We start from the raw sequence: 26,142 nt of genomic DNA, 5'->3' as shown, positions 1-26,142 counted from the left end.
AGGGAGTTTTTAAGTGAAGGAGAAAAAAAAAACTTGATCCATAAAACTTTAAGGGTGGTCTCCACGGGGTTATCTGGCCCTAACCTTTTGGAAAATAAAATGGAACTTTTCTCCGGCAACCATTGCGCTTCTAAATCTTCTCTATTTCTAAATGTCTGTGAGTGTTTAAGTTGAAAAATGAAATGGACGGATAAATTGAACACAGGGCCAGGTTCAGGGCCACTTAAGACCAATTCTCGGGCGCTGTTTCAAAATGATTTTGCTGAAATGTATGGGGGAGAGACGTAGAAAGACCCCAAGGTGAGCGATAAGTGTGTCCACGTGTTTGGCACTCTGCAAACCAAAGCAAACAATCAGACAGTGGAGAGGTTTTGCATGTCAGACAGAGGAACAGACGTTGCTGTATGAAAGCCCAGAGAGCCGTTAGTATGTTCAGATAGAACAGATGGGGAAAGTTGGAGGAGGGCCAGGTATCGATGAAATAGATCTTGGGAGGTAAAAAAACGGAGGAGGCAAGGGGCCAGGTTGACAGCTATAGATGTAAAATAGTTGATCTAACCCCTGTACCCGATTAATAATTGGCTTAAACAGGGCAAACTGATGGCGCTTTAAACATCAGTTTCATAACCGAGGAATGCGTCCACGAAGGCGGCGTGAGTGAGGAAAGGGATTATTTATAACTTGCAAATGTTAGGCGTAAATGGACACGGTTAAGCAATGCTCGCCGCAGCCCCTCGCCAAGACCAATATTGTTCCAGCCGACGGAGCTCCCGGGCTGGAAAGCGAGAGAGAGAAAGAGGGACCTCCTCCTCAATCACCACCGCCGTTCTCGGCTCGGTAACAGTGGGGTCTCCACAGTATCCTTCAATTAGGTTGTAGTTTATGGCCCAAGGGCCCCGGTCTATACAGGGCCAGGATCCAAGCTTTGTCTCTCTCCATCTCTCTTCACCCGGACACCACTGCTCCACGACTGCTTTTCTCTTCATCTATTCCTCTTCCAGTCCATCCATATTCCTCTGTACGTTTCCGCATCTCTTCTTTTTTCCGATGTGGACTCTCCGTAACACCCATTGCTTTTATTCACAAAAATATTTGCTAACACTCCCAATTGGATCCAACAGTTTTCTTTGATTGGAATTTGTATTTGAAAACATCAGAAAATGAATGTGTGTGTGTGTGTGTGTGTGTGTGTCTGAACGAACAGAGAGTGAACTGTTATCATTCCCAAGTTATTCATCCAGTCCAAACGGAGCCGTGTCAAGGGACTTCCTACTACTGCTGCTGCTGCTGAAACACAAGTAATACTCACCGTATGTATGACAGTGGGAAGAAAGTATTGCCACAGTCAAAAGGAGACTTATGTTCTTTTGGTCGGGGCCACAGAGGACTCCTCTACATTTTACACCTGCCCTGAGGGGGGAGGGTTTACAAATCCCATAACTCATAATAGGAACTGGCCCATTAAAATGAAATAGTAAGGGAACAGTACAGCACTGTCTGTCTTTAACTCTTTAGCAAGCTATTTTTGGCCATCCTGACCATGTATGCCAGTATGCGGTCGAACATAACCAGGAAATGACAACATCCATAATTCATCCGCGGGCTTTGAATCCGGGGTGAAAAGTGCCTAATGCTAAGTTTAGGGGTGGTCAGCGTAGCTCTGTCGGCTATTTCAGAGCTACATATTGAAAGAGTCACGTTACATTAAGGGCTCACCGCCATGTTGAGGGGAAACAAGTAGTCAAAAGGACATGTTTCGGCTCAGAGTGGTAATCTACAGTGAAGGAATATGGCCAATAAGACCTGGCTTTCGGTTCAATGGGGTCATTGTGGGATCAGAGCGGGCCTATTAAAGCCAAGCACAAGAGCCAGTGTATTTCATATTATTTTAGAAATGCCAAATGAAAGAAGTGAGACAAGCTGAAACTATGGGCTCAGAGTTAGGCCTATGATGTGGTTATGAATTAGAAGATATAGGCAAAGTTATGAAGACAAATTGAGGATGGGAGGAGGGAGGATAGGAAAGGTGTATAGGACGGAGTCAAGGAGACGGTTCTTTGCACATAAGCTCATAATTGATGTAAAGCACATTGAGGTAAGATACAGGGAATGCTTTCACTGTTAAGAGGTGTATGTGAGATAAGGTATAATAAACACTATTACTGCACTTAAAAAACGTTCACTTCGGTATAGCCCTAAGTTGCATGGGGAACAGTTCAAAATTATCATTGCTTTTTTTTTAGGGCGGAAAAATCACAAAGGTCAAAGAAATGGCATGATGACACTGCAGCATGTTTTCCTCCATATGCTTCAGGCAGGCACATGCAATTTATAATCGTTATGCGCAGTCATGGTGCCAACTGGATAGTAATTTAATTCATGCATTGTAGCTCACCATGTATAAATGCTATTTAGCAACTGTTTGTAAATAATAGCTAATCATTTTGGCATTTTAAGACGGCAATCTCTCATAGCGCTTTTTGGTCAGTGGCAAGAGTCAATGTCATGGGCGCAAATATTTGTGGCATAAAACAGCATCCTGAGCAGCTGAGTGGGTAGTTTAAAAAAAAAGACAAGGTCCGTTATGCATTTTGATTGGATCGGTTAGTTGCTTCATACATGTTGATGAGATTTTAGATAATGACCACAAGCAAATCCATGATTCCCAAAACACTGGCCATGGTCGTAGAATAGGACAATTAAGTTCTCACTGTCACATTACTATCACTAGAAAGCCCTTCATGGAATTGTCCTCTATTCATAGATCAGGCAAGCTGATTCAAAGTTATGCTGTAAAACACTTTGATGACACTGTAGTGACGATTATCTTTTACCACTGGAACCTATTATATCAACCTATTCTAACCTATTCACTTTTTTTTTCATGTATCTTATATGTTATTTTGTATTGTATCTTGTACAGCACTTTGGTCAACTGATGTTGTTTTTAAATGTGCTATAGAAATCATTTTGACTTTGACTTTATTCTCTAGTCCTAAACTCAGAACAAGGTCTGTAGGTCATCCGGAACTGTTTCTGCTGCTGTGCTTTGCTTGTGGAACATGGTCTTTGTTATGAAGCAATCAATAATCTTTGATTCATAAGGGTAATTTAGCTACTATCCCCCCCCCCCATTTCCTGATCCCCTAACATCTAAGCTTGTTATGCTAAGAACTTCTGCTGATGCACTACCCCTGTACTGGCCAGGGATATGGTGATTGTATGTGCTCACTATATAGCCTCCATCACATCTGTAGGTCTAGTATCAGATCATTAATCCGTCACTAGGCTCTCTGAGATGCGGAGAGGTGAGCTGGGATGGGAAGGCTGGCTGGATCTCTTTGGCTGGAAGGTGTCAAAATGCTTAGGAGGTTTTCCAGGGACTAAACCTTCCTAATAATTCTTATTCACATCAAAAGATACTGCATGACTTAGTCCACATCAACACATCGAAAAAGGCAAAAAGTGGGACATAGGCAACAGAGTCTGGCAAGAGACTGAGAGAATGAAACACGGAGCAGACAGGGAAATAAAAAGAAGGAAGGTGAATCCAGACACAACACTTCCTCTGATGACAGGCGTGAAGCAGTGCAACTTTACGATCGGTTTCAGTATTGGCCGCAGAGATGAGCAACTTTAACGACTTGTTTGTTCCTAGCCCTTCCCTCTGCAATAGCGCTCGTACGCCCAGCTTCACCCAGCTTTGCAGTGCGTTGTCATGTTTTCAATACTCAGGGCCTATCAGAGCCCTTGATATATGCTTACATGATCGTCGGCTTGAGTTCCTCTGGAGCGGGAGTGTGGCAACAGGTCTGGGCAGTGCAAATCTCCTGGAAGAAGAGACAGAGGAGAATAGAGAGAGAGAGAGAGGAAAAATGAAAAGAAAAAGGCACAAAAAACATCAGTTTTCACGAGCGCATTGGGAATAATAAACACTCCCTGCTACGCTGCAGAGAACCCACTCTTCAATATCCGCCACTTGCATTCTGTCAGCCGAGAAGGAAGGACAGGAAGGAGTGAGTAGGTAAAGGGAAAACACACTTGTTGTTGACAATGCTGCAGTGTTAAATTTGAATGTTTTTGAAATGTTCTCTCTCTCTCTCTCTCTCTCTCTCTCTCTCTCTCTCTCTCTCTCTCTTCCCTCCCTCTTTAGTGTGTGTGGCTTTTTCTTTTCTTTTTTTTTTCTTTTCCTCCTCGGGGCGCTCTCTCTCGGACCTTGCCAAGAAACTGCCCCGGCTCTCCTGAGCTCTGTGTTGCACATCAAGTGCGGCCGTCCGAAGCACACACTGATGTGCGATTTTCCATCCACTTGCTGTCCAAAGTGGATCGGTACCAGCGCTATCATTTTCTGTCATTACTCATTTCGGGCCAGACATTGTGCGGAAATCCAGACTATTTTGGCAGTGTGTGTGAAGGAAGAAAAAAAAAACACATTTTGAAAGAGAAAAAAGGGGAGAAAAAGAGAAAGAGAGTGAAACTGTGCGACTGTGACAGCAGTTCGAGACTGTTAGGTCGGGCCTTGTTAAGGATACAACGGGTTACACAGGACAAGCTAATCAAGCCGGGGGTTGTTTCTTACCTCTCCTGGAACTGTTTGGACGGAATAAGGCCGGCACGGGGGTTGGCGTCCCCCTCGTGTTTGGCCTGCCACCACGTTGCATCATCTTGGCTCATGATCTGAAGGATAGAGCCGTTCTTGAAGGCCAGTCCGGCCTCCTTACATGGGATGGCTTTATCCTCCTTGGGATCGTAGTCAAAGAGTGCCTTTACAAACACCTGGAGGAGGGGGAAGGGGTAGAAGACAAAGAGCTGGATTGAGGGGCACAACAGGAAAAAGCAAGCAAGCTTCACTGTTAATTACCTTTCCCTCCATTTCATAGATTGTGAACTCTAAAGGCAAGCCATCACGGCAAACGCAGAAGGTGCTTGGCCAAACGCTGTGGGTGATTATCCCCAAAAGGTCATTGCAATCAAGACGTTGAGAGCTGCAACTGCTAACTGGCAAAGTCAGTTGTTCCATCAACACTTGCATTGACTAAGCCTCGCCACCATCATCTTAAGTGTGGCAAAACTTAAAGCTGTAGTGTGTAACATTTTCATATAAATGAATGTCGGTTACAAGCCATAGCCAAATGAGTCGTCACAAAGTTGAATAATCCTACCGTACCAGCTCCACAAAACTCTCTGTGTATTTCTCAGTATGGCAGCGTTTACAAACTGGTGTCGCCCCCCCTAACACTGGCACAGGAAATGTTTCAGTTGTTGATTCTACTGCTAAGAAAAAAACCGTAGTAAATTCATTCGCAATCACTGAAGGCTTACCTCATGTAATTACTTAGAATACTTCATGGGGGTGAAAGAAGTTATGCATTATAGCTTTAAAACACACATAGCATGGATGACTAACCAGCTTTTTGATGATGTCCAAAAAGTGTCCCACATTACCTGACTTCACCCTACGCCATTTTGTTATTTTCAGTTAGGCGGACAGGTAGCGGATTGTGAGGAGATATTCTCTGATTTTGACAAGAGATTGACAACAAGCGTTCTCTAGAGTTGCTGACTCCACCTTTAACATCTTGTCTGTCATCTGAATCAGAGACTCCAGTTTGAAGTGCTCAGTTCCACCGACTAACAAATTGTAAGCACAAACTACAGTAATATCGGGAATCTTTCCACATTAAGGATTTCAACGATACAGAAAAATAAAATGTTTTCTTTATTTACAAAGTAGGTCTGATTTGCTTTGGCAGTGGTTGGACACACCTCATCAACACGACGCAGGTTGGAACCTTATAGTGGAAAAACCTCAGACATCTTTTCCCATTTGTGGGTGACGGGCTTCAACTCAGAGCACCTTGCTGCGTCTCTTTGTCCAAATTGAGTTCTGTCACAATGACTTATCGTCCCTGAGACACCTCGGTACATGTGGAAAGAGAGACCGTGAAAGGAAAGTGTGTATGTGTGAGTGAGGGAGAGAGAAAACAAGACGGAGGGGAGGGGACATTACATTTTGAGATGTCCTATTGATTTAAAGAGTGCATTGGGCCATGTAGTAAAATTATGTTTCAGACAGAGATGTTTTGTTTGGGCCATAACAGCCGCCTTTGGCTGTTAAACCCTCTAGCGAACGCTCACACATCTGTACACTTAGATCTCCCTCTTCTCCTCCCTTGGCTCGCTTTTCTGGCCTGCACGTCTTCAGCCACTTAGCTGGCCTTTGACGCGTCTACACCTGATGTGAGCGTACAGGCTATGTTTAATGAAAGGAGCGACTGATGGTGCCAACCATTCAGATAGCCAGACAGTTTCAGCCATTACATGATGACAACATATATAAGTGACCCACCCCATCCTCTACACCTCAGTTACACAGGCAGAGTGGCATTTGTTGTGAAAAATGATCAATGGCCTTCAACCCTACGAGTAGATGCAGCCCCTGTCTGCTGCTGATAGATGAGAGAAATGACAAATGGTGTCTCAACACCCCAGTGGGTGAGAACGACGGTATGCTCGTTGAGAGTGACATCCCAACCGCTGGAGATGAATGAAGATACTGTTGTCCTACATATGGCTGGGTGTGGAAACTGTTAAGTACCGAAAGCTGGCGTTGAATGTCTGTCTGGACAGATTCATATTCTTGTTTTAACCCAATGTTTCATAATGTTCTCGTACAACTACTTGTGTTCAGACACAACACCATGGCAAACAGCGTGGCAGCCGTGGCTTGGCCGAGACCTGCGCCAATCCATCGGCAATGAGAGGGAAGCTGGCTGGCGCTCTCGTCAACGCACAAGGCTCTTTGCCACTGCATTTAGTGTTTATGATGGTTACGTGACCGTGGCAACCACAAGACTACAGTGAGAGAATCTACACAGGAACTGATTTTATAGGTTTACGTGTCTCTCTAAATCACACACCTCCCTAACCAGCAGAGAACAACAGACAGATAAATAAGAAAGAACCATATTGGAGCAACATCAGAATCAAAGTCTAATTATCTGCCCTGGGACAGTAAAAGGCTTAGTTTGCAAAACCTGCTATTCATCGCTCTTTTTAGCTGTGAGATGAGATGATACAAGGTGGATAGATAGAAGCCTAATGTGACTGCTTATAACTTTGGGTTTCCATTGCCTTCACTACACTGAAACCTTGCTAAGCCAGAAAAACAATGCTGGGTCTGAACCACTGTCTGTGGGTGTCAGTGAAAGTTTTCATTTGTCCGGTAAAAAAAAAAAGAAGGCCCTACAGGTTGCATGGTTGAATACGTTGCCAGTGTACACTTTAAAACAAGAGTCAGTAACTTTGGTCCAGTGCATTTTGGATGACTGACAAATGCATTATTTAGGAGTGAGCATTGCTAAAATACTTGCAATGTAGACAGTCGACCTGTGCAGGAGTAACAACCACACAGAACCCTGGAACCACTGGGGTGAGGTAGTGAGTTTTGGTAATAATGCATTTGAGGTCCTTTTCAGGTTCAAATCTGTTTTTTTTTTCTTTGCACATTTGAAAAACATATTTCTTGTACAAAAGCATGTGCAGATTCCTAAAAAGGTTAAGTTTCGCAAATTTGTGGGTGGTGCAAAACCTCGGGTTGCGTTTTTACATTAGTATGGACACATTTACACAAGCTGCTTTAGGCATATAAAGGGGCCCATTTACTGTATTCCCTCTTCACATTATGATTTTACGGTTCTCCTCTTTCCTTGTGCGGGTCATGTCCTCACTGCAGTTCAAAAACAATGTTCTGCATCCAACAAAAAAAAAGGATCATGTAGGAGTACAGAAGCTCTCTGTTTTTTTTGAGTCGATGAGTGTAACCCAATCAACGTTAACGATTAAGCCATGACAAGACATACAGTACCTTGGGCTCCTTGGTTGGCGGCTCATCCTTGACAGCGGGGACAACTTTAAAAGTAATGGCTCCTTGGGACTGGGCCTGGATATTGGTAAAAGACGAGAAAGAGACGGTAGTTCAGGTACAAATGAAGGGATGGAAAGACCAGTCATCTGTCCTACAGATATCTCCCAAAGTCTACTCCAATGAAAGCACTGTTTGATATTTCAACAATGGAACAGGTTATTAGGATTGTATGACTGCGCTTGGCAGAGACGGAGTGAGTGTGTGTGTGTGTGTGTGTGTGTGTGGGGGGGGGGTTAAAGCAGGAGTGATGAGAGCTATCATCTGCTGCGGAGGCCTTTGTGTCTGAGGAGGCCTCTAGAGTTGAAGAGGCTCTCTCTCTCTCTCTCTTTCCTCTCTTCTCCAGTTGCCCCCCCTGGCAGAGTTCAGGCACATGACAAAGCTTATTTGGGGGCCTGCTTTGAGGAACTACTAAGCATTAATCTCCTCCAGTGGGATCGTGTGGCTCAACGCATGTGGTCTGGGGGACAGGATGGACTTGCATTGAAAGGCAAGTGTTTTGGTTTTCAGCACAGTAATGGGAGGCATGGGGTCCTGGTTGAGGGAGGTGAGGTGTGTTGCCATCACAAACAAGGAGAGTGAATTTTGAAAAGGGATTGGAAAGACTGTAGAAACCCCTTGGACGGCACACAAACTCATACATAGACAGGGCAGAATGTAGGCGCACACACACACACACACACACACACACACACACACACACACACACACACACACACACACACACACACACACACACACACACACACACACACACACACACACACACACACACACACGCACACGCACACGCACACGCACACGCACGCACACACACACACACACACACACACAATGCTTACCAGAATACGAATGATTTCCTCTGGTTTCTTGTCCTCCACAGGGATTCCATTGACCTCTCTCAGTTCGTCTCCTACATGAATCAATCCTAACACACACACACAAACACAACGTTTGCAAATCTACTCTAATATTCCATTAGACTAATTGTCCTAATATAAGTGAGCTACTGTATGGAGGTCCAGTGTTCTCAGAGCCTGGGGATGTGTACAGTACAGCAGATTAATGTTTATCGTCATGGTGGCATTTGAGTTTGGAAAAGAGTCAAAACATTATTGTCAGCACATGTGGAACTTTGCCTTTGGCTTGACTGTGGCAGACCTGCAAAACAGACCGGACACAATGAATACAAAATCAAAGAGAAAAACATGTGGACAATAAGCAGAGCTCGTTACAATATTTGTCATCCATGTTCATATTTACAAAGTGGAAAAGGACAACTTGATGGCACATAGGATTCAGGTCCATGGATACATCTGAATTTGGAATAAATCCCTTCTTTGTTGCACACTGGAGGTAATTCTGCTGTGAAGTGAATACTTGACTCCACAATGCAGACTCATATACAGATGTTTTGGTACACACACAAGGCGGAACCCACGTAAGATAAAATAGAGGTTGAACTGACCGCTTCTGTCGGCTGCCCCTCCTCTCATGATCCGAGCAACCAGGATGGCTCCAGTGTGTTCATCACGCATTATTGTTGCTCCCTAAAAAAACAATCATACATAATCATTAAACATTGCACTGTATTGCCACTCTGTATTATGTTGCATTGTTCCAATGTGGAATGATGATATCCAAAAAAAAGCAAAACCTTTAAAGTCATGGCATTCTACTTCCATGCAATGGTACACATGCTTTTGAAACCGATTATTTTAATGTGTAAAGCAATGGGAAATCAGTAAAGAATGTTTGCTACTGATAGTCTGAATAAACCCATCTGTGTGGGAACAGTAGCACAAGGTGTTGATGTCTTTACTGTATAAAGTGTGCTGACCGAGAGTGAGAGGTGAGGGCCAAGCAGGTACGAGGTTATAGACTCAAAGCACACACAACAACACACAGTTCCTCAACCCTTCTCATCCTATGGGCTTGGTGCTCGGCCAGCAAGACACACAGAGGAGAGGATAGGGTTTCATATTCCTCATTTGAAAAGACAGTGTTCGGCCGTGATGCATTTACCAGTCAACGCAAATAGCCTTTTCCCTCTACAATAAAAACAGTACACTGTACAGAATGTAAGAATGCCAACCTGTCACAGCCCTCACACAAACACCATATAGGCACCAGCCTGGCTGGGATTTAGGATGGAATAGGATAGGTAACTTCAACCTAACTTGTGGCATCATATTCGATAGGCCCTGACAACCCAGACCAGACAAATGCGGCGTACAGGCGACACATAGTTTGTCGGGGCTGCAACTCATCCTTCCACCCTCTAGTACCTGCTATCCCCATCATCCCCCAAGATTACTTTCATTTCTGTTGCAAAAAAAGGAACCGGCCTGGAGCCTTCCTCATCCCGCAAAGCCGTGCCTTATTTCAGCTGTCCTAATCCATTGCCGCCTGGGACGAGCGCTCCAGTGCAACAACAGCTCGCCATGTGAGAAACGCGGCTACGCTTTGTGACAGGCCCCAAGTAGTTCTGGCTACTACCATTGATGGGAAAGCACAGGAGGAGATAATAAAGAAAAACACTCCTCAAAGACCAAAGGAGCCTCTGCTTTGTGCCACTTCGCCTAAGTCATTAGCATGTCATCTTGGTTGTTTTCAAGACCTATTCACACTTAATGGCTTTTCTTATAGATAATGGTTTCCTCAAGGACTTTGGGGTGTGGAGATGAAAACAAGGACGGACATCAGGATAAGACGGTGGTGGTACAGAGTTGTTGCAGACCTAATAGAGTAATTGGGCCAATTAAAGAAACCTGAGAGGTAGCAGGAGGAGAGAACTTGGTAAAGGAGGTCAGTGAGAGGGGAAGGTACTGTCAGACCCTGGTGTCAGGGTCACATATAACCCCTCAGTGTGACCTCAAACAGCTGGTTCTGATGCAATGGCCCCCAGACAGACAGATAGGTCATTTAGTGTGTGTGTAAAAGAATAGAGTGCTGCAAGGAAAGAAGCGGACTGTGACAGACAATAGGGCGAGATGGGGAGTCTGCCGGGAAATCTCACAGGAGTATTCAGACATGTGGTCATTAACTTTCTCTCTAGTTTTTTTGCTCTGACTCTCCGTTTTCAAGCTGGCTGATGGCCATTGGTATGATGGATGTTTTTATTGTGTCCCCTGGGGTCGCTGGTGGCTGGTGGCAGTCTAAAGGCTAACTAAACAGCAAGAGACTGCCATGGACCCAGAGTCAGTTACGACAATATAGGCTGTCTGCACAAACTCAACATGCGTACTCCACACCGCATGTCTATTGCTATCTATGGAATCTGCTCACATATGGTGTGTAGATATAAATCGTGTTTTGACACATATGGCTTAAATCATATGTTGAAACCCCCGATGCCGTTTAGGAACACCACTTTTACAACTTTTATTGCAAGTGGCAATGGTGATTATAGAGCAGCACATTTAGCATGCACAAACCAACGCATGGGGTCGTGACTCTTCTGGGCACAAAGAAAAGCATTTTATCCCCGTTCAAACCACCATGCTCTGTGTGTTTTTACACCAGTAGAGAAACAAGCTCAAGTGGACCAAATTTGGCGAAGCTCATTTTTCCTTCTACACCTTACCGACTTCTCCACCAGGAGTTATTCATAGCAGCACTCATTTTAAAGTCTGGCCTCTTCAAGATTCTCATCTGACCCACTGCCCTCCAACGTGATAGGCCTACGTGGGCCAGCCAAGCCAGCAGCAAGGGAGTTGGGGATTTATGAAAGGAGGCTCCCCTCCCCTCCATAATCTGGCCAGCCCCAGTCTGAACTCAGCCCTGCTACAGTAGCCAAATGAGCTCTGTCTGATAAGGAAAGCTGAGAGAGGCCAAAACGCTCCAGTGGCAACAGGAGTGAGCCAGACTGAATGGTAAGTGGAAGAACAGAGGAGAGTGGAGAGGGAGGCGAAGGAGGTAGACGTGGGTGTGAGTGAGTGGCTTAGTGAGTGAATTAAATCAATGTGATATGATGAGCAATCAAGTTGGAAAGAAAGCATTAAGGAATGGAGCAACAATGAAAGTGAAAGGGATTGAGATAGAAAACACAGAAATGGCACTGTTACTGTTTGGAGAGAGAGTTCCACTGAAGCCAATAACCATCTCAAGTGAAGAACACAACAATTAAGGCAGTAATACTGTACCTCAGACAAGTTAAATGATTTCAACATAAATAAATATATAAGTTTAACTGTCAAATTAACCATAAACTGTTTTTATAACACTTCAATCACGTTTTTCTTTGGCCATTCCCAAGTCATGCACAACCCTATTTTTCCAGATAGTCCTTATTATCATTCAAACCTAGAGCCAGCCTTCCCCTTCTCAATGTTCCAGCCTGGTCACATCAGCCTCTCCTGGAGGCCTGACGAATGCCTTGGAAGCACTGTGAGGCAGCTGGAACCAGGGAGAAAGATCCAACCTCGTGAACTCGGCATCACCTCCCCCTGTGCCTCGATACCCTTTGGGTGCTATCATCAGCATCCAGCCATGCATGGCTACTAATGAGGAGTCCCTGCTCTGTTAAACAAATACATAAACAGTCAGGCTAGAACCTAAATAAGCTGCATGGTGTGTGTGTGTGTGTGTGTGCGTGTGTGTGTTTCTCTTTGTCTGTGTGCGTGTCTCTGTGTCTGTGTGCGTGTCTGTGTGTGTATAAGAACCGCGGTGGGTGAAGACCCTCTAGCATCAAGATGGGCTTCCTGGTGTAGCAGCTAAGCATTAGCACAAACTGATGGTTGGGTTTAAAACAAGCCTCCAACGCCTACTGGCACATGGAAGCCATTTCAGTCTTTTCCTTTCGCATGGAAACAGTGCAGGAAGTCGGAAGGGGAATGTCTATGCCTGTCAAAGCCCATACACGCATGAGTGACAGCATGTGTAGGTGTGTTTTTGCGAGCATGCAAGCGTGTCCGTGTGTGTGTTTCTATGAGAGTGTAGCCGTGGGCTCCTACCTGAAGTCAGGCCAAACAGGCCCAAGAGAAACCTCAAAAGACTGGATGATTGATGCTGGACAGTCCCTAAGCCTGATGAATGGGCCACGCTAAGTTAGCAATTAGAGACAAGGCACCACTTAACCATCAAATGGCTAAGCTGCGCTATTTGCACAGGGCAAGATAGCACAGTGTGCACCCAAGATGGTGAAGAAGTGTATTTATGTCGTAAGGGACTGATTCTCTCTTCCTGCTGTCAACCAGTGCAGGGTATAAAAATAGACTCAAAAGAGCAAGTCTCTGCAGAAATGAAACGTTGGAGGGCAGAAGGCACAGAAATACACTCTCAAAAATAGAGAGGAGAGGGGGGTCATCTTGGCCTTCTAGCTGTGGTCAATTAGTCATCAGTAAGGCGATCCGAAGCCTCCACTGCTAACATGATCAGCTCCATATGCAGCCGCTGCTCCCAGCTCTACTCCTCTGTTTCTAACACATAAATGCCTCTGATTGTTATTGTTGGGCTGGCCACAACGCAAAGGCAAAGCTGCTGCTGCATGATGAGGAGAACTGGAGCGACACTTGTCCATATCAAGCCATCACCCCCTCCCCACGCATGCACTGGAGCACACATGCTGACATGGCAGCCACGTTAAGTACGTGATGACAAATGGCTCACACCTCATAGAGAGTGCAAAAAAAGAAAGGAGAGAATAGGGACTGAAATTTGGATCCCGTTTTGTATGAGAGAGTGTGTTTATTAGAGGGAATGGAATGAAGGCAGGATTGTCCAGGGAACTGTCAGTGCACAGTAGTGCCATGAAACTTTAGCAGATAAGAGGAGTGAGACGAGCTGAATGTTGGATGGCTTGTCACTTGCTAGGCTGGGATTGGCCACACTGAGTTTCTGGCAAGGGTTGTCTTCACGGGGCCATAACAGTGCCCTCTGGCTGATGGAGTGGATGGGTGGCTGGATGACATGATGGAAGCTGGCTGCCCTGTATGCTGGTTGTATGAAAAGGCTGGCTAATGGTCTTGGCGTGGCTCATCAAACGTCTCAGGGTCTAGCATCGGCTATGTGTGGCCTGTCTAATAAGTGCCACAGTGGAAAAGAGGGATCCCGGGATACCTTAACTTTAGCCACGGCCACAAGTTAAGCCACTCCACTGTTGCCCAGCCGCCAGGGAAAACAAGCGCAGTGCTCTATTTCAAACACGCGGCCCTCGGCCCGTAACGCCTACTTAAAACATCACCCCGTGAACCGAACCCAACACTGTGGCATTTGACAAACATTATTTCTCCCTCCAAATTGGGAGCGACAAGGGAAAACAAACACGAGTGGCCCGGGCAGCGAGGCCGACGTGTTTTGACATGATGTCACTTAACAGCAAAAGTGTAACAACGACAATAAACTCCTGCCGACTGCTGTGTTGACTGCTATGTTTAGAGGTATAAATACAAGTGTAGTGGAAACACATGCTGGCCTTTCTTCACACCAGATGTCGACCATGGAAAAAGCAAACACAAAGTGGGAACGGGCCTCCTGGACATTAAAACACAATTACCTCCAATCATATCTGGTGTTGGAGTGTGTCATTTCATCTTACCTCACCGAGATGGCACAGAGCCCCTCACACATAACACACACATGACCGTTCCACACGCCACACGGGTCCAGCATATTTAACGAGTTCCTACATACCTCCTCAAAATGCTCACCTCAGACTGCAAAGCGGCCCAGAAAGGGTAAAATTTTTTTGTAATATTAATGTATTCAGTCATGATCAGAAAATCCATTAAGTTTACGGTTGCCTATAACGATTAATACAGCACTGTAAGCAGGAGCCCAGATGAATATATATCTAGATTATTGTTGCAAAAGGGAAGAGAAAAAGAAGAGAAAAGCCAGGGAGCAGTGAACGGTACACAATGTTTTTATGTCAAATGATTTTTCTAGCTGATGCAACAGAACTGCCACTGCCGGCAAATTCCCTGTGTGACCTGTAGCATGCTGTTCCACCTGTTTTAATAAATCACTTGTGATTGCAACAAATAAAAGCTTCATCCACCACACAAACACACACACACACAGACCCCATACATCTCCTCCCTTATTCTTAAGTCTCTAAACCAGGCTCTGATTTCCCTTTTTATTTCTTTAACCCCGGTCTTGACCCACGAGTCGTAATTAACAAGTATACTGAGAAAAAGGAAAATTGTGGGTCATTATTATGATAATTATGGGCAGCGGGAGAGATTCCAGGAGGAGCTGCCAGGTAATGGAATGCAGAGAGGCCTGTGACGGAACAGCTTACCTTCATTTGTCTTCCTCCACCCCCCCCCCTTTTCACTTCCTCCTCTGCCTCTTTAAACCTTAATGTTAGCGCAGTCAAACAAGTCATTACCCAGTTGCTATGAAAACACACTTAAGAGGACCCACCTTCAGATCTTCAGACAGGTGCTGGTGAATGTGGGGCGTGTGAATCGTGTGTGTAAACGTGTAGCTATCTCACCAAACGTGTGTCTTTATTTCCATACTGTCCGCATGACTCACCATGTAGACTGAGTGGAATCGCCATCCCTCTGCTATAAGCTGGACAGTGCCAGATATTTAGTCATTATGTACTTTATGTGTGTGTGTGTGTGTGCTTGTGCCTTGTATGAGAGCCCTGCATGAGCTGTATGAAGGCATACAAAGAGACAGTTGTGTCACAGAAAGAGGTCTATCACTGCTCTGGGATTGTTTAGTGTTTTCTCTGGTCGTTATCCCTGAGTAAAAAGAAAACGGCACTTTCACATGTCACTTCTCATTTCCAAAGCGGTGGCTTGGGAGCAGGGGCCGCTGAGGAGCACCCGGCCTGATGACCAACAATGCCCACATTCAGCCTTCCAAGCTACTCGCCTGGCTCTCGGGAACGCCGGGCGGAAAAGAGCAGGAGTGCCGGGATGTGTGTCCCCGGGTTATGATTGCACATGATGGGAGGAATACGTTTCATTTAAGAGGGCCGTGAGATTAGGATCTGGGAATGCCTCAGATGTGGCTCTGGAAAATGTGCATGTTTTCTCATTCACAACTCAACAGGCTGCAAGGGTGGTGCACCGACAGCACCTGGACTGAGTGTTGAACAAGTGCACACATACCAACAACAAACACAGGAGGCTTTTCCCATGTCTCCTTGACGCAATACGGTACCTTGGTTTGTAAGGTTTTTTGTTTAACTGGATTAGCCAAAAAACTTTGCATATTACCCAGGGGGCAAAGTGATTTTATGGACATGGGCTGTTGTAAAAGGTTGTTCACCAGAAATGATATCTAGGACCTTCAAGGATCACAACCTGGGTGGACAACCTGGTCAACTACCTGCTGGAAAGCTACAAGGGGCCGAAATAGAAAATCGTAAACACATCATCATGAAACTTTGCTAGTTGACGCCCTACCAACTGAACTAAGGGCGCCCCCAAAATCTTTAATGCATTTTGACATTATATAGGTCTGTTAAGTTTCTACAAAACAAACTTCCTCTGTGAGAAATGGTGTGATAATTCTGGTTTGATAGTGGTTAAATAAACATGATTTGATAGTTTTTCTCAATACTCTGACCAAAAAATCTCAACTTCTAAAGCACTTACATCAACTAAACTCTCCATAATAATTTTTGGTATTATTCTGAAGGCTATTACAAAAGGATGTTGATATATATCGTTCATTGTCTGATTTATGTGACATTTTCCGCTTCAAAAATGTCGAAAAATGCATTTTTAAGACCTGTACGTAGTATTTTTTTATCTATAAAATGAAAAAAGGCTGCATACCAAATCTGTTCTGTTTGGACACTAATGTGTTGTAAAATGCATTAAAGATTTCAACTCTGGTTTTATCCAATATCTAGATTTTAGTTTTTTTAATGATATGCACACAGCACATTAGTGCATCATTTGTGAAATATGCTAAATTTGCATATTTATTCAAACATTTCTGAAAAAAAAACTTCAATACAAAAAAATCATTGTTTTAATGCCAGTTATCAACAGGCAAAGTTTCATGATGATATCTTTAAGTTAAAATTTTCAATGTTTCCCTCGCCTTAAACCGTGTTTACCATTTTCTATTTCGGCCATCTGTAGCTTTCCAGCAGGTAGTTGACCAGGTTGTCCACCCAGGTTGTGATCCTTGAAGGTCCTAGATATCATTTCTGGTGAACAACCTTTTACAACAGCCCATGTCTGTTTTCAGAAAAAAGGGGGTTTTGCCCCCTGGGTATATATATTATTTCATATACTGTCCTTTATACAATGATATGCTCAATGGCAACACCAAAGCTGCTCAATGGTAACCTATGATACACTTGATAAGGTTTGTAATGATAAATAAAATAATATATTCAATCCTGATATTCTTTGTTACTTGTTTATTACTTTTTGGCATAGTTTATGGCACAGTAATAGCTACAGGTAACCATTTCAATTGAGGCTGGGGAGATTTTACCCATTTTACTGGTGTCCAGTGACCCTAATAACCTCATGCCAATAAAATACTTCGAAATCACATCATCCTTTCAGTAAGTACATCTGTCCGAAGCGTAGTCCACATCCTCTTACTACTCCTTCCATGAGGTTTTAACACAACTCACCAGGATAGAGAGGCTGGCCTGTGACCAAAAGGTGGAACTGTGAATAAAGACCATTGCTCTCAGTGAAATGTACATGTTTTCCCTGGTTTCTACAAATGAGAACAATAATGCTGGCAATGATTTATATGACTATGACTTAAGGAACTGTATTAAATAAAAAAATCTGCAAAATAAAAATAAATCCAAACTGAAATGACTACACCACCACACACACTCACTCACACGCAGTCAACACCAGCAGTGCTCATGGTTTAGAGCACGGTGCTCCATCTTCCTTTGCAGGGTCCCAAGACACTGTGGCCCAATCCATCAAGTGAAAGATGTATTGCTTTTAAAGCACATGGGTCTATCTGTAAAACACTAACATGTGTGCTGTCTGCTCTAATCTCATTAACTGCTCCATTAATTCCCAGTGTCATTACTTTCCCCTTGCTTTCTACAATCTGATGTAAACAGACAATAGAAAAGTCACTTCTTTTTAACGCACATCGATTCCTTTCCTTTGATAAGTTTGTCTATCGTGAACCTCTCCAAGTTTTTTTTTAGCAATACTCAAGACTTTTGGGATGGTGTAAACCTATCTTTGTATACATTCACATCAGGATAGTTTACGTTCGTGACTGTGGACTGTATTTAGACTGTGTTCAGAGAAGGACACTGACTGAAACTATCTCAATGAATGCGTGCGCTTGTGAAGGCTTCCAGACAAATAGAGCGTCATACTGTCCTACTAGAGTCAGAGAGGAGAGGAGGCCTGCCTGCCGCAGATGAGAAAAGCATGGCATGACAAATTGCCAGTGGCTCATTCCAGTAACTGCTGTTCGTGGAAAACTAACTTTGTCACAAACCGAATCGATCGAGCGAAGACTTTTCCTGTCTCGTCGCAATTATCAACTCTCTTATTAAGCAAAGAAAACTCACCGACATCAATCACGCAGTTGGAGCATTTACAATAATAATGTTGGACATGTCATCTTCATTTGTATGCGCTGCAACTACTATAGCTCTGTGGGTCTGTAATGAGAAGTCCAGCCGATCCAATGGTATCCAGTGGTGGGGGCGGCTGGGTGGCCGGGCCCAACAGTGGTATAGTATGTATTGATTGGTGCTAGATGGTGCCAGGCAGGAAGCTATGTAGGTTGGCATTGCCAACTGGATGGCACAGACCCTGCAGTCTACAGTTTCCATTGAGTTGCACCCAGTGACACCTAGTGCATAATGGGAAAACCAAACCTGTGTGTGCAACAACACAGAGCAGAGAGAAAGGGGAAGAGGAGTTAGAAGGAATAGACCTAAATCCTGTCACATTCCTGGCGGTTAGGCCTTTCAGGCTAATGCGGCTAAAAACGTGGGATGTGAAGAGGGAGAAAAGGATGGATAGAGTGGAAATGTTTCTCCCGGATTTACAATTTTAGACATGCAATGCAAAACAAGAATTTGGAAAGGTGCAAAAATGTATATATCTGAACAACAGGTGTCCATATAGACACAGCAGAGAAGGGACAAAGGGTTATTCCTTCCTTGAAGGACAGTGAAATGCATTAGGATTAAGTTGTAACCCCTTTAAAAACATGTTTTAACCAAAAATGTAATATAAGAAGAATGACCAAAGAAATCGGCTTGATAGCAAACCCGATGTAAGAAAAGAATTAAAGAGTGGAAGCAGGAGAGACGCCAGGAAGTCAAAATTTGGCGAGTGAGTAGGATGACGACTGAAGATGAACTGAATGGGACAAGTGAATGAACGGCGCTCCCACAGTGATGAGAGCCAGCACCGACTGAGTGGCATTGAGCAAGTCCACAGGTGATGTATAAAACAAAGGAAAACAGCGGGGGCAATGCACGGTGAGCATCTCGAGTCTGCGATATACATCTGCATCACAGGGCTTCGAGGACATCCAAATGAGGGGAACAGAGCCGGCCACAGCGGGGCTCGTCAGCCTCTAATGTTCTCACATCATAGCGACGGTCACTCTGAGCCGCTGTGGTGTACCGTTCTGTGGGGCGTTCAAAGTCGTCTTTTGCTATACTGCGCATTGGGAGTGTTTGAGGATTCAAATGTTCCGGATTGTTTTGGGAGGAGGAGACAGCAAAGGAATGCCAATAAACAAGCTGTGTAGCCAGTAAATCAAACATTGATCATTATAAATAGTACCAAAAAAATGAAACTTAAATGTACAAAAATGTGTTATATAAGGTGTCCTGAAGAAAAATTAAAGCTTTAACACTACATCACTTTTTAAGAGGGACATTTTTGTTGCCGATGTTCTAGGCTTCTCTCGATCCCCAAAGTGGACTCTTTTCTTTTGGCAGGGGGGAATGAGTTGTGTAACACCAGTGAAGTCTGGCTTCCTCCAACCTCTTGTCTACAATCCTCTTATTAGTCAGTCTGCACTCTTTATCAGCGGAGGGAACTTTCTCCCATATATCAGCTACACTGCCACATACTTAACCCTGACGCAACCTCCTTAACACTTTAACTAAGACCCCCACCAAAACTCTTCTGAAACCCTATCCAAAAAAGCACATGATTTCAATAAAAAAAAGACATGGCTGAGCTGATGTGTAATTTTGTTCACATGTTTATGCCGCTCTCGAAACCCAATTATTTCATTGTCCCGACACTTGACCTAATAAATCAGCCGGTTTGGGAGAGCAGCGGGAGAAGAGGGAGTAAAGGGGGGGGGAGAGAAGAGACAAGTTGTCCTGGAAAATAGAGTTTTTACAGTTTCTGAAATGTGGCATGAAGTCACGCTCTGAGAAATGATAGCAATTAATCAGAGCTACTGAATACTATCCGCCCAACTAATCACAATTAACTGAATGGATGACTCACAAGGAAAAGGGGTCTGCGTGCTAACTACAGCCGGGTCCCCACAACGTCCAGAACTATAGAATGAGACAAAGGCAGGCAGAGAGAGAGAGAGTGAACGAGAAAATAAAAGGAGAGCAAAGTAAGGAGAGGCGGAAAGGAAATAAGATATTGTACCGCCGCATGGTTATGATGTCAAGTCTGAGAATTTCAGGCTGATTACATGAAAATTGTGAGTTAAAGGGCACATCCACATCAATTTGGAGCGGGAAGTGAAAGAGGAACCTGCACAATTTGAGTTTTTTTTATTGGTCAGTTGAATGGCTTTGACTTCATCAGAAGCATCTAACCCGCTGGCTGTTTTCCTTAATCTACCATCTTACTGTTCATCGGGTAAAGATGTAGGATGGCAATTGTACAGGGGCCAGAGGAAGAGGCAGAACCTTTAAATATACTGTCCAATAAGAAGGTCACACAATCAGAGAAACTTCACCTCCACAAATGACAAGGTAACACAAGTGGACTGTTAAGACCATTTTTACAGAGAGTGCACCATTTTGATGTATGTCAATGCCATTTCAGCACACCTCTGTATGTATGAGGTGATACGGAGTATGGCGATGTGGTGCTAGAACACTGAATTATTATTGATGTTCAAAGCAAGTTCTATTTTTATGTGGGAGTACGGCGTAGCTGGTTTGAGTGCTTCTTCCTTGAGTTATAACTTTAGCCTTAAAATGTAGTGCAAGAGGGAACATACAGTGAAGGATCCTTTATGACATGTACATCTGGAGCAAACATAGCTACAGTATCTGGTGCCAAATGGAAGCAGCAAAATAAGAAAAAAGATAAGTGAAGGCTGGGGAAGACTAATGCATGTTCACAAGTTTCACTTATTTTCTGCCGCAGAATCTGACCTGAAAGTATCTGAAGCTAGGTGTGAAGGTGTGAAGGTTAATTTTGCATAGACAATTACAGATTAGAGAATATATGTAAAATACACAGCCTTATAAAGGTTCATTGTGGTTTCATTTTCACTGTGATATGTTTGGATGAGATTGATGAATAAAGCTTTGAGAAGATATACACTTTATCTATCAAGAATGAATCACATTATCACAATCATTTCATGAGACGGTCAAAAAATGTTGGTTCCAACTTTATGGGCGACCGTGTATTTGGTATGAAAAGGCTCTTTGCCACACAGGATTATAGTAGCCACTGTAGTGTCCCACTGCAAGCTTATTTTACTACAGCACTTTGCCACATATCAGGACCCCTTTGATGAATGCTAATCCTAGTCTCTTGGGAAATATTGGTAACAATATTCTACTGAGTTTCCAAGCCCTCGGAAGCTAAGATAAAAGTCTACAGTTCTAATCTTCTAAGGTGAGGCAAGTTGCCCTCCTCGTTATGCCCCCGGTACAAATATAAGACAATCACACTTGACATTACTTATGGCCACAATGAAGGGCCCTTCACTGTTGTCTTCCATGCATACACAGAAAAAAAGAAAATTCCCTGCAATACAATCCTATTGCTGTCCACACCAAGGTCAGGCCAAAATTATAGTCACAGGAGATTATGGGCAGCAGTTGTGTCCTGTGGGTCCTATGGCAGCATACAAGGAAGAAACGGCCGTACGTTTTACAATGGGCTTTCTCACTGCAGTGTAATGAGTTGCAATAGAAAATTCTGTGGCTGTTGCCAAATTATGAATATAATCAAGTCCAGATAACTCATGAAGTTATCTGGACTAGATTTCCTGCTGTAAATATAAATGTTTAGCGTGTTTTGCATCAGAACCATGTTGCCCTTGCTACAATATTGCGGTGATACTGACGAGTTATTGTATATAAAACAGCCACATTTAACAAAAGCACTTTTAAATTGGTGAAGTATTTACAAAGCTGACCTAGACCTTAAAGAACAGTGGAGGCACAGCGCCTTCTCTATTCATATAACTTTCAAAACACACTGTAACCAGTGTGCACCCTGAACCAATGAACTAAAACTGAGCCACTATATATTACTACAAAAACATATTCTATATAATTAACACCTTCAATATAGTACTTCAATAATAATACATAGTACCACACGTCGTAAATGTGTGTTTCAGATGTTCTCAGAGGCCAAATCACTGAGACAAAAAAAATAATCAAGTTGTGTAATGGAATAACACCAGCCAGATGATTAAACTGACCGGGGCGGGTGTAAATCACATTATGGTTTTTCAGGGAATGTTGTCCAACAGCAGACTCGGGAGAGGTCGGAGCAGGAAGCGCCCGCGACAATGTGTGTTGAGAGGGAGAGCGAGAATTCCTCCAAGCCACATTATTACGTTCAGCAGCTCCACAGAACATGCAACAGGCAGAAACCCAAAAATGGCTTAGGTGTGTTCGCCTTCCCCCCGGGGTGTGGTGAGAGAAGTGCGCCGGCCTGGAGCCAAGATGGTGGTCAGGCCGAAAACCACAAAGTGAAAATAGAGGCGGCCAGGGCCAGGACATGTCCGGCAAAGATCAAAGATGGGCTGGGCCTCGGCACACAACAAAGTGCTACAGACAGAGGTCTTTGACAGGCCATCCAGGACTTGAGTTGTGGAGTGTTTGTGCATAGCGGGACACTGAGGTCATTCAAGAGAATCGAGGAATAACTACAACGGAGAAAAAAAAAGATAGGTGAGGCTACAGAGCCTGTTCTCAAATGTACCGTAATGGTTGACAAGACCAGCGGTATGCATGGAATGGCAGCAATTGGACGTAATAGACAGATATGGGTTGAGTGAAAATGAGAATGGGCCGAGACGATGGCACTTGTTAACGTCTGGTACAATGTCTGAAGAGCACGGACCTGAGGAGCATGTTACAATGAGAGAGCAACAGTGACCAGGATAGAAGAGGAAGCCATTCGCAGACACCAAGCCTAGACTGGCTGAAAATACTCATGGCCAAGAGCAGGGTAATTGTGGTCGGTTTTGGTGCGCTTTACAACTTCAAGGTTGTGGGTTGGATGCCCACAGGCTAGTACCCTCAAAAGCATGTATGACATTGGCTTGACTTGTGGTGTGGATGCCGCTTTGATACACAAGGCATTCAGAAATTCAAGGATTAGCAAACAATATCACTTAAGATAGCAGGATTTTCCTCACATTATGTCGTTAACCGCAATAATATAGAACTTTTTTTTAAATCTAAGTTGGAATTAAAATACTTTAAATATTTAATTACTATATTGAAAGCGAACTGTAGAAGAGAGATTGGGAACAGCAAGCAATAGGCATCCCGTTACTCGAGGGATTTGTGGCCCATTGTCGGTGTCTTACACCTGGGGAACTGGGGCGCCCCATAGACATTATTTATCACTATCAGTTAATAGTCACCTACCTAGGCACTACCTCCACCTGTGATAAGCACACCCACATATGAATCTAACTGGCAGTCAAACCTAACCTGCAGTTGGATTCAGGTTCTATCACAGCTGACTGGGCTTGTTGGAAGGCTGGGCTTAAAACAGAGCGTTTCAGACAGAGGCTAAAGAGAGGAGATTCAGCAATGGCACGTGATAAATATTAGATTTGTTCGGACACTACACCAAGAAAAAACAGTTTCTAGTGGAAACCGGAATTACAATTTTGAACCCAAAAATGTGCATAATATGCTTCCTATAACTTTCCAAAACCACCTTTCAAACGTATTGGAGCTACAGCAACCACAAAGAAATAATGACTCACGAGAGGTTCCTTGTTTTTGACCAGTCTTATGATTTTCACTGAATCCTCGTCATCGTCAATGTCTTCAGGCAGCGGAGGTAGTTCTGGGTCGTAACTCTTCTGGGCGACCGTGTCGTGGACTGACAGAAGGCTCTATAGGAGAGGGATAGAGGGATGGATGGGAGGAAAGAAACAAGAGGAAGGGTTATCATTCAAACCATAAAGGCCTTAAGTTTTACCTCGGCCTAATTTGCCAAACGCAGTATAGCAATACATGCTATTAAGAGTCCAATCTATCATTTATTGCTTTAAGCAGGGCAGAGAAAATGCAGAGACGGTGGGGAGAATAGTTATGAATTGGGGTGTCTACCTCAAGTCCCGGGTGATGGATTTGAAAGCATTCGGAGCCAGAACTTGTAGCTACATGCGTTAATTGTCATTAGGCCAGTGCTCTCCCTCCATACATCTTTCTGATTAAAGGCAATAACAAGCACCCGCCCTGGACCTTGGCTGTCAGTTTTTTCTCAGCACCAATGTTTTTCGGGGGCAAGTTGGTGAACACTCGGGAGAAGCGATGTTCTGCGCTGTTCTGCGGCAAGTTCAAACGAATAAAGTTCTCAGTGGCCTCAGATATTTCACACGTTCGCGAGCAGACATAAAAAAGAGACAGGACGCAGACAAGAATGATGCCATTGAGACCTTCATTTTTCAAACTATTTAACGACTGCATGTCCGTACCAAGATGCAGCTGGACGCGTGCTGCTTTTTCCGCGGTCGGGGAAGGGGAGAGAAAAGTGAGAAAAACATCTCCCAGCCCATGTGCCAGAGAGAGAGAGAGAGAGAGAGAGAGAGAGAGAGAGAGAGAGAGAGAGAGAGAGAGAGAGAGAGAGAGAGAGAGAGAGAGAGAGAGAGAGAGAGAGAGAGAGAGAGAGAGAGAGAGAGAGAGAGAGAGAGAGAGAGAGAGAGAGAGAGAGAGAGAGAGAGAGAGAGAGAGAGAGAGAGAGAGAGAGAGAGAGAGAGAGAGAGAAGACATGGTGAGAAGAGCAGCAGTGTGTTTTATGACATGGGAGCATGCTGCAGTACAGCATTCAAGATGTTGCTAACTGGGAGCAGATGAGAGGAGGAGACACAACTGGATCTATGTGGCCGAGATCCATTCGGAGACAAGTTGACCAACCTGCATACACACATACATACATAATGGATCCTATATGCCTGTGAGGACTTGGTTCTATTTTTTCCCCTGTGTCCTTTACTACAACCTGAAAGGTATAGATTTTGACAGGGGAGAATTAGTTTTGGTAACACCAGTGAATTCTGGCATCTTTTTGTCTACAATTCTCACTTTGCACTCAAACACTTTATCACCTGTGGGAGCCTTCTCCCATTCGGCAACACTGCCACATACTCATATTTAGACCCCCACCACCGTTCCCCAGAAACACTGACTTCACCTTTAAAGGATGATTTTGGTTTATTACAAATCAGCTCTCACTTTTGTAGTTCGACTCATTTATTACTGCATTAATAAAACTGCTGCATCCCAGTGGCCTATAGGTTTCCAAAAATGAATAAAGCGGCAACACCACTAAAAAATAAGTTGTTTGTGGTGAGACAAAATATGGCTGAACATATGCACTGAGGAACTTGGTTGAAGCAGATGGTTTTGTTCCAAGATCCTAGCAGTTGATGACTTGATGAGTACAATGTTGTCATAACCAATAAAAGTGATGGCCAAAGCTACAAACGTAAGATCCAAGTCTGGATAAGCTGGAATGTATCTCACCATGCCTAATTTCAATTCCTACCAAAAAGCTAATCTTGTTACTAACCCTAAATAAGATTCGGACTCAACACTAGCCCACAGACAAGCATACAAAATGACAAAAAAAAAAGGAAAAGACTCAAAAGAACACACATTCTGTTTCTCATCTTTCCTCCCTGAATTTCTCTTCTTTTTCTTGGTCCTTCTGTCCAAACTTCTTTCAAATGCCATTAATCCTCTCCGGTCTTCTTATTTGTTCTTCTTCAGTTTTATCTTTCAGGTTTTTCTTACAAAACGCTCCCAGCATAACTTCTCAGAACAGGTATAACTATTTGTTCCTGGCTTTCATCTGCACAGTACATAAACA

At 43.9% G+C, this 26,142-nt stretch overlaps 1 protein-coding gene across 2 annotated transcripts in view; it reads right to left on the bottom strand.

Annotated features, from left to right (window-relative positions):
• The window catches only part of mpp7a (MAGUK p55 scaffold protein 7a), a 147,981-nt gene that overhangs the window by 37,947 nt on the left and 83,892 nt on the right, over window positions 1-26,142 (bottom strand). For both annotated transcript variants that reach the window (XM_080050158.1, XM_080050159.1), the window contains exons 6-11: window positions 24,032-24,163; window positions 9,393-9,474; window positions 8,767-8,852; window positions 7,868-7,942; window positions 4,580-4,776; window positions 3,766-3,830 (exon numbers count right to left, since the gene is read on the bottom strand). In XM_080050158.1, the coding sequence (XP_079906284.1) occupies window positions 3,766-3,830; window positions 4,580-4,776; window positions 7,868-7,942; window positions 8,767-8,852; window positions 9,393-9,474; window positions 24,032-24,163 (637 nt within the window). The remainder of the gene's footprint in view (window positions 1-3,765; window positions 3,831-4,579; window positions 4,777-7,867; window positions 7,943-8,766; window positions 8,853-9,392; window positions 9,475-24,031; window positions 24,164-26,142) is intronic.

This window comes from Ammodytes marinus (assembly GCF_949987685.1).
Source record: "Ammodytes marinus genome assembly, chromosome: 21".
In the NCBI taxonomy this organism is placed as follows: Eukaryota; Metazoa; Chordata; class Actinopteri; order Uranoscopiformes; family Ammodytidae; genus Ammodytes; species Ammodytes marinus.
Note: the sequence above shows the minus strand (reverse complement) of the source record. Positions and strands in the feature narration are given on the sequence as shown.